This window comes from Vanellus vanellus (assembly GCF_965231255.1).
Source record: "Vanellus vanellus genome assembly, chromosome: 2".
NCBI classification, from domain to species: Eukaryota; Metazoa; Chordata; class Aves; order Charadriiformes; family Charadriidae; genus Vanellus; species Vanellus vanellus.
Genome location: NC_138906.1, coordinates 145,295,999 through 145,310,696, shown reverse-complemented (window position 1 = coordinate 145,310,696; position 14,698 = coordinate 145,295,999). Strand labels below are relative to the sequence as shown.

The following is a 14,698-nucleotide window of genomic DNA, read 5'->3' as shown; positions in this document are numbered from 1 at the left end:
CCAGAGATGACAGTGCAAACATAGTACTAGTGCCCTATCAGAGAACTGCAGCTGAAATAAATGGGGACAGTGGAAGGATGTTGTGTGTTCGGTAATTCTCACCTAAGAAGGAGAAAAAAAACTCAACAAAACGTGAAGAAAATCAATGTCCTAACTATACTGAAGTATACCGAATACTCTGTCCAGCACAACAAAAACACACTTTCAAACAGTAGGCTTTTATGTTAAAGGACCTGGAGAACCAGCAGTCAATGTCACAAAGCATGCTTGGGGCTGGTGTAGCAAATGGACAGAAGAATCTCTTGCTCCAAGCCAATCTGAAAGGCACAAGTGGGGCCGTAGAAAGTAGAAGAATGAACCTTGCTGTGCTGCCTGCACCATGGGAGGGGAAGCACACCAGGAGAAGGTGTGTCGCTCCACCTGGAGCGCCTGCAGTGCACACTGCCACCAGGGCCAGGAGCATTCAGTGTTGGCTACGGCCCCTGTGCCACTGGTGTTCAGCACCTGGGAGAGCGCCCGTGCCCCCCCCACCTAGAACCATGGCCATGCCACCACCCGTCACCCAGCCCCATGCCACGCTGCCACTTGGACTCCTCAACTGCTTTCCAGCCTTGGAGTATAACTTCGGCTTCCCTTTAGGTCAAGAGCCAAAGAAGATCTGCTCTTGTGTTTCGTGGAGAAGCTCCAGCCCCACCACCATAACCTTCCTCCAAGAACAGTCCCCCAGTCACAACATCAGTCTAGACCTAGTACATCCTGAGCTAGCCTTCTCCACTCAAGCTGCTATTGACTGAGAAATATTAGGTTGGGGAAGAGAAGAAAGGGAAGTAAAATCTCCATCAGATTCTGATATATATTGCATAGACTTATCTACCAGGAGTAACTTAAGAAAAGACACAAGAATCAGACAGTTTTCCGAAGAACATGTAGATAAATCTAATAGAGATGGTGGCTTTCCTTAACACACGGGTCATCATGCTGCTTAGCAGCTGCTTCCAGGTACCTGCAAGACCAGGGCTCAGTTAAGATCTTTTACGCCAGAGGAAAAAGCAACAGTAGTTATAAAAGCATTTCAAGTAGTAAAAATATGTTTTCCTGCCTATATACTCTTTTATTATTATGCGATATACAAACATCTACACTAAGAGTGATGACAGACTGAGGCATCTCCTCAGAGATGGAGACTGCAAGAAGGAAATAACGGACTAATGAATTCACTATGGACTTTCTGATGTTGATACAGGACAATCAGGAAGCGTGCATGGCCCCTTCAGAAAGCACTGACCAAGGGATTCGGACTAAACACTTGGGCAGACAAACAGCAGTAGCTGAATGTACATGAAGACTAAAGAGGCTATGAAAGGAAAAAAAAATAGAACACCGTCACCTTTTTTTCTCCTTAGAAAAAGCCCTCAGCCAATTTCTAGTTTGAAATGTGTCATGCTTACAGTGACATTTGTCCACGTTAATGCTGCTTGCCAACCTGCAAGGGCATTAATGGTGGTGCTGACAATTCCTGTTTATCTCCATAGGCCTGGTGGCAGCTAACAATTTTCATACCAAGGAAAGGAGTCAGCATGTTGTCATCTTGGATCTGTTTGCTTGGAGTGGAATTACATAGCCAGAAAACCATTCTTGAGTGGGAAGGCTCTGCCTGCTAGGAACACTACATCACCGAATATCAAGTAAAGAGAGACATATTCAACATTATGTGAGGAAAAGTGATCACTGGTACATCTGCAGGACACTTTCTACTTCATAAAATGGAGACAGAATTAAGTATAGGATGAGCAGGGCAAAGAGGATGCTAATTTGCTTCCCTCTTGAGATTTTTTTTTAAGTGAATAAAACTGGGCTCACAGATTGCTTAGAAGATTATTTGAACTTAGACTTCTTCCTTTGTTCAAAGGGATTAGATTTGGTACTGTCACATGAGCTCTCTGGAGGGACATCCAGGTAGTCTCAGTCTACAATGAGACTTTTCCTGCTTTCTTGTAGAAAAGAAAGAGATTGCCAGAGATAGCATGAGTGTGTGTTATATACTTTATCTTCCACCTACGGCTCAAGGCTGAGCACAGGAAAAGCAAAGAGAAAGCCGAGGTGTTACTGTTGAAGTCTAGAGGTACTTTCTGTCCTTCTGGCTCAACCTGTACCACTAAGATGGGTCAATAAAATCTGAAGCCAGTTCTTGTATAGTCTTTTCCACTTCAATAAATAAAAAACAAAAAAACCCTGCAAAAAAAAATCTCAGCTGTGGCTTACAAGGTAACAAAGACAAGGTGCTACAAGAAGGGCTTACCCTTTAAAAATTCAGAAATATATATAAACATCAAAAGACAGATTACAAAAAGTGCAATAACAAACAAATAAGTAACACACTTGGAAAATAAATGGAATTTCCACGACAGCTCAGCAAATGCTCACAACAATAGGGAAATTTCTCTTCCAGAAGTACCATAAAATCCTGCACTTAACTTTTAACGGCTGGAGCCTCCAAGCTAGTCTAGAAGACACTCCACAAAGAGGCTTTCTAAGATAAATGATTAATGGGGTTTCACTGACAGCTTTTTGGAAAGATGATGAGCTAGCTACATGCCTCTAATAAGTGTTTAAGTCTGAGAACGCAGTATGTTACGCTTATTAATTTCTTTATTCACTATATGGATGTCATTACCTCAGAGAAAACTGTCATTGTTTTGGCAGTATCTAGACTTCCAAATTTTAAAAAACAACAACTAAAGAGAAGCGGACACCATGTTTACATCAACCTGACTGCATATAAGAGAAAACAAGTTTGCTGCTGCTATGTTTTCTTACAGACTACTAAATTAGCATGATGCTATGGGAGAACTAAGCCTTTACTGATCCTTATTTTTAAACTCCGGAGAGATCTACTCAGAAACCAGAGGGACAGAAGACAGAAAATACCACAGTGACATGATGCAACTAAGGAGTAAGAGAAAAGAGCAGAAAGTTAATATTTAAAACTCAGCCCGCAGGGATGCTCAGCGCTCTGTAAATAGAGCGCCAAGCACTCATGGTACTCACTAAAAGTATCACCTCCAGCTTACAAAGGAAAACTGCAAAGCTTTTCCTCAAATAATTGCATTACTTCTTGCACTTTTTAAAATCAAATTGTGACATGTTGTCTCACCTGAACCTGACCCAGAAGAATAATCATCATCATCAATTGGATAGACGCCTGATGCTTCTTCAACAGAGCTGTTGTCAAGGTATAAATCTTTATCAGAGGTCAAATCTGCTCTCTGAAAAACAGATAAGAGGGAATGGTTAAAAAGATAACAGTTCTCCACCGCAGCAGTCTCTTAATCTTCGCTCCTATTTCTGAAGTAGATGATGGCACACTGAACAGTTTATACTTTCAGTTTATGCAATACATTCATCTAAGATGTTAAAGAAATCTGTAAAATTATAGCATAAAAAAAGTCCAAGGTTGCAACCACGCAATCTTTAGGAAGCAAGCCCCCTTCAAACCACACCTTATCTCATTAAATGCATGAATGAATAAATAGGATTTGCAATATACTCTGCAGAGCTTCTGTAACAAGAAAGAAGCAAATCCCAGGATTGAAGCCCTCTGTCGAGATCTCAAATACACAAATCTATAGGCTGTCACGTGAAGTCTGTCATTTGATCTCAAATGGGAAGCAACAAGAGCACATATCAAAAACCACCTCAGATGTACATTGAGCCAAACCTCAAAAACTCTTTATAAGTTAGAACGAACAACTGGGACTACAAAACACAAATATTTCCAAGATAGTACTGTTGATTAAGAATTATGATATTTCCAGCCAGATCAGACAGCACATCTCCAAAATTCTGGTCGAGCCAAATGCTCCAATTCCTAAATGAACGCATCTCTCCTAAAATTTAGCTATAGCTTCAACAGGCTAAAAAGTTGGCTTCTTTTGGCTTTCACCACATTTTTATGTCTGCCAGTATTTCCCCACTAAAAAAGACTCTGTTAAAATGAGCTGATAATAGAACAAGGTATCAGTCAACCTTTTAGCTTGACAATTCAGGCTTCGAAAGACTAGAAATTGTCTTCCTCCACAGCAGCTTGAGCTTTCTCAACAGAGCATAAACTTCCTTACAGGAGCCATGTATCTCTAATGACTGAGAAGGTACCTGCCACTATTACTACTATTACTTCGACCAGCATTTCTGTGAACGCCCATTTGCTACAACTTGTTGAAAAAAGTACGACAGTTGCAAATGGAGTTTTAAGTCAAAAAGCAATACTGTACCAAATTGAGTCCTTCCTTTACATAATATAATCGCCCAAACCTGCTGCTCTGAGTCCCAAGGGTTTCCACCGTACTTTTTACTGCATGGCACCGATTGTCCATTTTATTCTACCCAACATTCGCTGTAGCTTTCCTAAAGGGGTACCATACTGTGAAAGGGGTAATTCCTGTATGCAATGACCCACATCTGACTTTCCGAGGTAATTTTTTTCCCAGAGGTCTAAAAAATATTGTTGAAGACATTTGTGACTCTTTTTTTTAGGGGGCTTTTAGCAATGGATTCCTGTTCCAAGCTTCCAAGCTTCTTCACAGCAGAAAACTGCTCTTTAATTTGATCTAAAATAAAATAAAATTATTATTCACGGATAGCAGAAAGGCCATCCTGATTATTAGAGTATTTCAGGGTAAAAGACTTTGCACTGGGGGTACCTAAAACTCTTCTGAACAGCTCTGAACTAAAACAATATTACCCCTTTTTTCTTCTAAAGAGAAAAAGAAACCCAACATGATACTTGGTCGAAGTCTACTCTTGCTACAGTAGCTTTTACCTGGGGGATGTGTGTGGGGAAAAAAAAAAAAAGCCCTGTTTTTAAGACAGGTTTACAAAAGGCCTGCTCTCATGTGCTGCCGCTAGTTCACACGGTCTGCCCGGAACTGGCTGCAGTCCAAAGCAGAAATTCAAGACGATGCCTGGTCACCATCAAATGACTTAATTCCTTTAAAAGATGTCTCCCAAAGGAAGGCCCAAAGTGGCTCGGTAGGTGTATCGGTGGTATTGTAATTAAGATGCAGCTGAGGCTGTTTCCGTATAGGAAAACAACTCCCTGTCACGGGACAAATATCCTGCTGTTGACCGGGCTGCCACAATGGACCAAGCCACTTCGCCCCATTTTACTTTCAGCCACAATTGTGGTACGAAACAGCCCACTCCTCAATATCAGGCAGGAAAAAACAAAGCATATTTAAAAGGAAATGCAGGTGGCTGCCCACGAGTATAGAAAAGGCACACAATATTCAAAAGATATCAGAGATAGAAAACGTTACCCAACGCCAAGCTGGGAAAAAAAATTTTAAGACCTACCTGGAGAAATTTCCTAACAATGGAAATTGCGGAAATTGCCGATAGCATTTGGCAACAGCTGAGAAACAGCCTGAGTTTGCAAATGTTAGTGAATGAAAACCAGTCTGCATGAGAACAGAAGCCTCACACATCCATGCCCAGATCTTTTAGTGTTGAATAAAAATATGAACTTACCAATTTATTCCCTAGGCCATTTCCCATTTCTGTCTATATCAGAAGCAAACTTAGTAGAATTCCAAACCGAACAAAAACCCAAAACAACCCCTCCCCTCCAAAACAAACAACCCTGTTTTCTTGCTTTTTCCAGCCTCACAGGAGTCAGAGAAGGCAGAAATGAACCCTGACAGTTCTTCTAAAGATTCCGTTTTTGCAAGACAGCTGAGCAGCTCACCCAATCCAGCCCAAGCTGCAAGCGCCTGGTCAGCCAGGCTCCCCACCATCATATTCACTCCCTTTCTTTCAATGAATTATGGCTTTTCAGCTGCCAAAAGCTTTCATTTCTAGCTATGCTGAGATGTTCTCAAGATTTAAACCAGCTGAAAACAGAGGAAGAGAAATGGAAGAAAAGCCTGAGTAGTTTTCAGCAGCAATTTGAGCATCCATTGTATTTTATTTCGGGGATGCAAAGGATACAATGTGAAACACATTATTTAATATGCAGTATTGTGGATGGCACAACTCCATCAGAATGAGAAAACTATTCCCCACAGTCTTATAGACCCTGTACAATATTTACTATAGGGAGAAATATATGGTACAGTGAACCCCAAATGCATTCAGACCAAACACCGAGCTCCATCTGAGGAAGATGCTCTGCAGCTCCTCTGGCAGAGCCCCTTGCTTTGGCCCATTTCCATTACGAATGATTCTCATCCAGTGGAACTCAGGTAGGACACGAGCACCCTCTCAAACCAAAGGCACAAAGAAGCATACTCTAGCTTAAAAATCCCCAGGCATTTGCATAGATAAATTCATTGCTCTGTTCCAAAACAGACTCTCTTTGCCAGCTGGCTACCAGATTTGGGGTAGGGGCACCCTCTCTACACCCCACTGCTTGCACCTCTTTTCCCAGTTGCTCAGAAGCACGTAGCTGCCTTATGCCACTCGGAAGGAAAACTGCCTTAAGGTTAAGAATAAAAAGAAAGGCCCAACAGTTAACAAAAAAAAAAAAATATGCACAGCCGTTAAAAATAATTTTGTGAAGATTAAGCTTAGGAAAATGAGAGACAGATAACGGAAATAAAAGAATACTTCATGGTGCTTAAGTGAGTATCAAGCACTGAAGCCATGCTTTGCAATTTTATGCTATATAAAAATAAATTTGATTTAATATTTGCTCTAGAAATGTTTTCTTGCTTGTCAGCTGGGAATCCGTGGGGGCCCGTGGACTACTTCCAGGGTGTTCACAAAAGATCAGTTGGAAAAACAAGTTTGTTTTCAGTAGGCTTCGACAGAGAAAGGTCTGTACTAGCACTTCAGTATGCTTAGGAGGAAAAAGAAAAAAGCTCACACATTCAAACTCCATAAATCTATTTGTAGCTATTACGAAGGCCAAATATTTAAGGGACTATTTCCTATGGCTAACAAATGAAATGAGGACCCTCATGTCACTTTTATGTAACAGCCTTATTTTCAGATCTATTAAAACGGCAGGAACACCAGGCAAGGATGTCTCTGTTATCAGTCCTTTAATCTGGCCCTGAAGCCACAAAAACTGCTCGTTACCTCTTGACAGAGATTGCATTCTCATCCATCATTGTTATCCCACTTACGTTTTTATTCCAAGAATATAATGCTGCAAAATCCTGTGACCTAAATACTTCACATGCTACATGCCAATGATCACTGATTCCTGTCTGGTTATTGACTACACTGGCATAAATCTAAATCTCATGGAAGTAGTGTAGAGTAGCACCCATTAAGTACTAGACAAAAGATATTCCCATACCAGTTATATGTTGAGTTTGAAATCTCAAAGTCTTTATTTCACTTAAGCTTACATTTTAAATTATTTTTAATCTAATAAATTTAGATCATCCAGGACATATTTAAAAAAAAAAAAAAACTCATTTTGACACTAAATGAGAGAGGAAACAAAGCAAAAAAGTTTTTTCTGACTTGTCATCTCATGAAAAGCATAAATCATTAATCAAAATTACAATGGCAAAAAATTGAAAACAATCTTCAGACAATAGGAGGGTTGGGAAAGGATGGTGCCCTTCATTTTAAAAAAAAAAGCATGAAGTGCCCTGTAATAGCCATTCCCCTTTCCAGTGCTGCTATTACAGTCAGTCCTCCCATCACGTGGGGATGATTTAGGAGTAAGTCATTAAAGACTTTTATGCCATGTGGATGAAGCCAAGAAAGCTGGTGTGAGGAGCGGTGCAGAAGTACCGTCTACCATGGTTGTCGTGGCTGTTTGCAACTCAGACGGAAGAGCAGTGAGTAACTGACACATGGAAGGAAACATTTTATTACTTACAGATGCACTCAAATTTCTGTTCTCTGCCTTTTTAGGTATATGTACGGGACAGAGAATTTGAGGTTTGCAGCTGGGTTATTAATGGTACATTGCCTCCTTTCTCCCCCAGATGGAAGTCTTTTAGATGTAACCCGTTCAGTATGCACAGAACCAGAGACTAATATTTCAAAAGTGATGTTATATTCCAAATATCTGAGCCAGAAGGCTCTGAAAATTTGCAAGCATTACAGCTGTTGATTAGGTGGAGACCTTACACGTAAGAAGAAAGAAAACAGATTTTCCTCTTCTATTAACAGATCGTGATGTTCTATTAGTGCTTGTATAAAAAGCATGCTCTGCTAGTGAGTCTGAGTTCACTGAAGTGATGCATTCTTCATACGCACTACATTTTTGGAAAGCTAACTACCTGAATGCATTCATCTAAAGCTCGAGGGCCATTGCAGAGACTCCCAATGAAGGCAGGAGAAAAGGCAGTCATGTGAAGGAGAAGTTGTATTTCCTCCTAGGCTTCCTGCGAAAGGAACTATGATCTGCCACCCAACAGGAGTTAGTCCTACCAGACCTCAGCATTGCCGACCCCAAAGCTGGCAAGCGTCTTGCTATCGTTGTTCACCACTTTTTTTGCTTTCCCTCATCACACCAGGAAAGCTATTTCACCGCTGAGACTGTCCCATCAAAAGTTCCTTAACCTTGTCCATGAATGACAATCATGATTTTAAACAAAAAACCTCTACAGTGCAAAACTTGAAAATCAGATTTACATCTCAAAGCACTAGGTTTTCCCAGAGAAACGCGCTAACCAGAAGAGCATCCACCTTCCATTTCTCATTGTGTTACTGGTTCTCAGAGATGAGCCTCTACCGGCTCTGGCAGTGCTCATCAACCTCCTTCAGCCTGTGCATCCAAACACTGCCCACACGTACCCTGCTACAAACCCATAATTTTGAAGTAGGATTTTATGTTACGAGGCACGTTTACCACTAATTGTCTTATTACAGATGCCTTTCTTTCCTTTCACTGGTACTAGAGCTACGCACAGACGAAAAGGGAAGGAAAGTAGTCCCCACTATTTCCTTTCAAGGTGGTGGTGACCACTTTTACTGGCTTGCAGGCCAAATGCTTCCCAGCGAACCCCACTTCATTACACTGTGCCAACTGTGGTGGGGCCTTCGGCGGAAGTGGTGGTGGGAGGCACAGTGGTGGGCAGTTGTGGGATTTTTTGATAAATAACATGCTAATAATTAGTGATGTAATTTAAGCACAACACTCTAAGGACTCCCCATTTTCTTCCTTGGAGAAGCCACACTGCCTGCACAATGGTGCTGTTAGTGGAGTGGGCACTGGCCGCAGGAAAGCTGCCCTACACCACCGTCTGGGTAACTGTGATCATAGCAAAAATATTCTTTCCATAACAAATGGCCCCAGATTGAATTTTGCAAGTTTGAGAGCAAGGCTTTCATACAGAAGCCAACATCTGCATTGCTCATTTCCTCCAAATCATTTTGACACTGTTACCATCTCACAGTTTTACTTCGGAATGGCTTAAACCCCTCCAAGAACACCCCATGGCTGCTGCTTTTCTGTGCCAGTCCTCCCACTCACCCACGTGCCCGATGTGAAAATCAGCCTTGCGATGGGAACTGCCTGGACCAAATTTACGAAAGCCACCGCCTCCCCCACCGCTGGCTTTGGCCAATTGAATAACAAACTTTGATTGCCGTGACTCATTCTGGAGGGCTCATTTCCAAAGGTATTTTTCAAAATACCTCAGAGGACATTTGCTGCCCTTCTTCACGTAAGGGTGGAAGAGGAAACGGGCTTTGTACAGGTGTCCCTACTAGCGCTGTTAAGTTGGGTGTTTGCCCGTGGGGACGGGGACGGGGACGGTGCTGGCAGCGGCGCGGCAGGCTGAGACCCTGTCTGGTGCAGCGCAGAGCCGCTACCGCGGTCGCAGCACATGCCAGAAAGATTATTCACGCTCCTTGTACCTCATGCAGAAGAACTTCCTGATGCTGCACAAAACTATGGCTTTAGGCCTCCAATCTCTCACAACAGATAAAGAAAGGGTATGACCGCTCGTGGCTGCTGAGGAAAGGCGGAGAGCCCAAAATAAACACAAGCATTGCAAACTGCTTCTACCACTGCTAGCCTTCAACAATAGAGGAGTCTACCAAAAGAGCTGATTTACAGAGATTGCCTCATGTCAGAGCCAAGAGTCAAAATATGCTGGCTTTTAAGACGCGCACAGTCTGTTACGCCAGACTAATTACCAAAACAGAGGCATATTTGACAGGGACAGCATTAATAAAACAACTCTTGCCCGCGTCAGGCATTTCAGCAGTCTATGTCATGGCTCGGCCTAAAGAAAATATGCCACATCCATGGTGCTCACAGGGAAATGCTCCAAGGCAAAGAGGCCCCCAGGGCAAGGAGACACCACCAAGCCACCACCGTGTCAGCTACCGTTCACTTACAGCCATGCACCAAAGAAAATTACTGTGCTGCATTTGATAGATTAAAGTTCACACTCTTCACAAAGTCACAGAAACTCGTGTGCCTGTTTTCTAACAGTCATCTGTGCCTTTAGATATATTCCCTAATGTGTAATTACATTCCTTATGGTACATTATGTGATAACAGAACTTAAAAAGATAACAGAACTTGTTTCAGCTTAATTGAAAATGTTTTTCTTCCCATTATAAAGGCTCACAGATCTGTGTAGCGGGTCTTTGGCCTGCTTACAGTTTTTGAGCTGAGGCTTGTCGTGCCTTGAGGAGAAAGATAAATGTCCTCTAAAGTTCTTGCCTGTTTGAGGTACATTCCAATAGAATAAGCTTCTGTCTTTCCACTTCTTTTCAGAGTTTGATTTCCCGTTGTACATCATTTATTTACTAGATGCACACAGAGGCTAAACTTCAGTCTATTAACCTAATCCCTTGTCCAGGAACTGTGCTGCCCAGGGTGGGACAGAGGTTGCTGTATGAAGACGCAGGAGGGTGGCGAGCAAACATGGCAGCAAGATCAGGCAGAGCTTTCTATCAGTACGCACAAGTACCAAAGGCATGATTTGTGAGGAAGGACAGACCAAACAACTCGCTCCGTGCTCTCCAGCTACAACAGATATTTAGTAAATGAACAAAAGGAGATCCTCTTCAGTTACCCAACAGCCCTCCTAGGCTATCCAACTAGGCTCAAGCCCATGTGAAGTACTATTAAAGGACCGCCAGCTGAGCGAGACCATAGCTGGGTCAGCCCCTACAAAAGATGCCTTCATCATCCGCCCTGCAGAAGATACCTACGTCTTCATTCAGTTATGCAGAATTTTCTGGAACAACAAACCTTTACCTCTGTGGATCTCTGCCACCACTATACCCCAGTGAAGACCAGTTCTTCACCTGGGCAGAGTCTCCTCAGAAGTCCTCCCACAGCCTCATGTCACAACTCAGCAAGTAAAAGCTACCTGGAGCACAGGATATGAAGCCGCAGCATTTTCTTTTCTTTCTGTTTCTTTTCACCAGACCTACAGCGGGGGAGCTGCACGGTGAGACCACCTCCACACAGGCTACAGGTTAGGACCAAGGCACCTTCCTAACCCAATGACCTCATAAACTTACTCCAACTCAAAAATGGTTACTCAGGAATGATAGAGGGGTGGAGCAAATCTGATACACCAACCCAAGCAAACAGTGCTGCTGTGCTGTTTACGTGAACCCCCTGATTTGGCGTTGTATCACATTCCCTGACTCTGCACCAACAGGTCTGTCTCTCCTTGTTTGTGAAACCCAGAATGGAACACTGCAGTTTCATTGTCTTCTTTACCTTGAAAACCTCAAGACCTCTTAACAGTCAGGGTACAGTACACAGCAATTCTCATTTCCTACGTAAACGCAGAAACTTAATACCAAAGTTTCTCTGGGAACCCCAAAATTAAAAAACTCAAAGCCCTCTCATCTTTCATGCCAAGCCATCAATCAGTGCAAAGAACAGTTTATTCTTCAACTCTGCCTTTGACGTAGGCGTGATACAACAGGGAAACTATTTTAGAAGGGCTACAGCTGAATCAGCTTCCGAAATGCCACTCCAGACCAAAATATTAAAGGGCAATGTGCAGGCAAAACAGCATCAGAAGCCAGCAGCCAGCAACGTGCATCACGGATTGATTTATCTCAATTAGCATAGCAATTTTCTGCACGTTTTCCAAAAAGCACTCATCGGTTTCACCAAAAATAGGATCAAAACCACCATGCAAATTGTTGTCACAGCTCAAAATGCTAATCAGTTTTTTAAGGACACATCGGCCCATGTGCAGACAGGTTAAATTTAAGGCACAGCCGTGACCAAGAAGCTAAATGTGCTCCTTTGAAAATGCTGAATGAAGAGGTTAGCCTGCCTTTGAATCACCAGTCCCCGGCCTGACAGCACCGGGAGATGCAGGCAGCTTTTGGTATAGAGGTCAGAACTACACGTACCTGCCCCAGTCGGTGCTTTTAAATCTGACGCGCAGCGGCTCTTCCCCGCACACCTCCCCTCTCCTTTCATGCTTTACCGATCCTTTTTCCTAATCAATCAGAAGAACTAGCACTTATATTTTCCTCCCTCCTCTTGAGAATGCGGGTGAATGATTAAAGCTGCCGGGGTAACCTCTTTGGCATGCATGCCAATAACTCCCCACCTAATAGCCTTTCCTCTGCCTCGCTGCCCTGGCCCACTGGTGATTACTGCAGCCCCTTGAAGTGGTCAAATTGCAGGGCAGCCCCCATGGAAACCTATTTGGAGCTGCTCGAGCTCGTACCAAAGAATGATGTTTTTAATACAGATTGTTCTTTTTAAAGCCCTACAAAAGCAGCTGTAATCAATCGTAGTGGGAGCACTGCAAACCTCCACCAGTTTCAAAAGCCCCATATTGATTCCTTTCCAGTCCGTGGATTTCAACAAAATAACCCCATGTGAGGAACCCAGAATCAACTAATGTGAAATCATTTCAATTAAGATACTTTTGCCATTTGTAGCAAGAATTGGCAATAAACTGCCTCAATCAATTACATTCCTTTTGCATAAACAGGGAAATTACATATAAAACAACTATATTATTAAAGTTACATTAAGCACCAATTAAATATTACTAGCAAAGGTTATGTATGGCAACCAAAGATTTTCAAAGGCGAAGAGGAATCAGACTTCACAGCTTAAGGAGTGAGCATTTCCAATTCTTCAATGTATAATCTATTATTCAATAGAAACTTATTTGTTGAACAACAAGGTCTGCAAATCTCTCAGTGGACACTTCGGTTTGCCCCCTGCAGCCAGCGGACTCTTGGCGACATCTCACCAAAGCTCCCCGCAGGAGGAAAAACGGCCACTGGTAGATCTGAAATCTGTTTGATCTTTCTAAAATTGTGTGCTATGGCAGCCATTAGCTGAAGGAACTTCCCTCCCTCTCACAAACACATGCAACCTATTTCAGAAGATGAAGAGAAATCCTGGATCCTCTAGAACTGAGATGAATGTTGGTGCTAACACGTTCCTATCCCAGGTTTCCTAGATTCTTACTTAAGGAAAGTAGAGTTCAAGTAAGTTTTAAGTACGCTTAAATGAAACACCTTCGTAGCAGGACTCTCACTTTCATTACAACGGAATACACAGGCTGTGCACGCAACATGAGTGAAGAACTACCCTTTAAACAAGCATCTTTAAATCAAACAAACAAGAAATCCTGAATCATCATCTTTATACTACTTCGGGTCCCGACAGAGACAATCTTCTGCTCAAAACTGGTGCTGTCTAATGATGCAAAACGCAAACTGAACTGCGGATCAATGTGAACTTTGCGTTAGCCAGCAGAATGTGCTGCATGTGCCTACTTCTTTCTCCAGCCCATGAAAGTGATCACAACTTCATTTATTCAGGTAACTGCTTCCAACTTGTTGGGTGGTGGCTGGAAGCACAGAGCTAAGGGATCAGCTTGTCCTCTGGCAGGAAAAGCATTGGTGAATCCAGACCTGGGTTAAATTAGGCCAGAAGCCATAATCCCTGCAGCTGAAAAGGATATGTGGTATCGCTGCTACTCTTTCCACTGGTACAGTCTTCTCAGACAGAGGCAGCAAACACAGGAAGCATTGAGAGACCAGGTACATCTTTGTGATGGGGATCTTCGTATCCCAGATCCCCAAACAGTAAGACAACAAAGATGACTTTATTGCTGTTTCCAGGTGCCAACTAGTCTAACACCCACTCACCTCACTGGTCTACAAGATTAAGTTGTTGGATTCGGCACTCTGATCCCATCTTACCTAAGTGAATTTTTGTTACAAAGGCTTGGTGTTCATATCCTCTTTGATGCATACAAAGATAAGAAATGAGTTTACTTCAGATGGGATAAAACATCACTGTAATAACTTTTACTGTAAAAGCAGTTGAGTGAAATCAGAGATAGGTTGGCTTGTACAGGCGACGTGGCTTCAGGAACAGTCTTCTGTCTGGTATGCTGCCCTTCAGGCACGACTCCCCTCCTTCCACCAGGGAGAAGGAACTGGTGCATCAGCGATGCAAGCCCGCCTGACTCCCCAGCCAAAGAGGACAGACAGGTTGGGCTGGGGGGGACACACAGCACCCTGCCTGCAGCGCCAGCCAACTTCCTAGCCAGGTGGGGCCGAGGCACAAAGGAAGGATTTTCCCTCCTGCCCTCCCTCCACCTTAGACTCTCCTGGCAGCTCCCTGGGGCCTGCAGTGCAGCATGGGACTGGGCAAGGGGACCAAGGGGACAACTTCTTCTGAAGACAAATGCAGACCAGGGCTGCATTCAGAAACTAGGTGGATATACTGAGCAGAACCACTAAAAGAGAATTTGAACTATATTGTCAGGAA

The 14,698-nt window shown here is 43.0% G+C and overlaps 1 protein-coding gene across 1 annotated transcript in view; it reads right to left on the bottom strand.

Annotated features, from left to right (window-relative positions):
- SDC2 (syndecan 2) overlaps positions 1 to 14,698 on the bottom strand; it is a 61,161-nt gene that overhangs the window by 8,473 nt on the left and 37,990 nt on the right. The window contains exon 2 of the mRNA XM_082499564.1: positions 3,155 to 3,266. Coding sequence (XP_082355690.1) covers positions 3,155 to 3,266 — 112 coding nt within the window. The remainder of the gene's footprint in view (positions 1 to 3,154; positions 3,267 to 14,698) is intronic.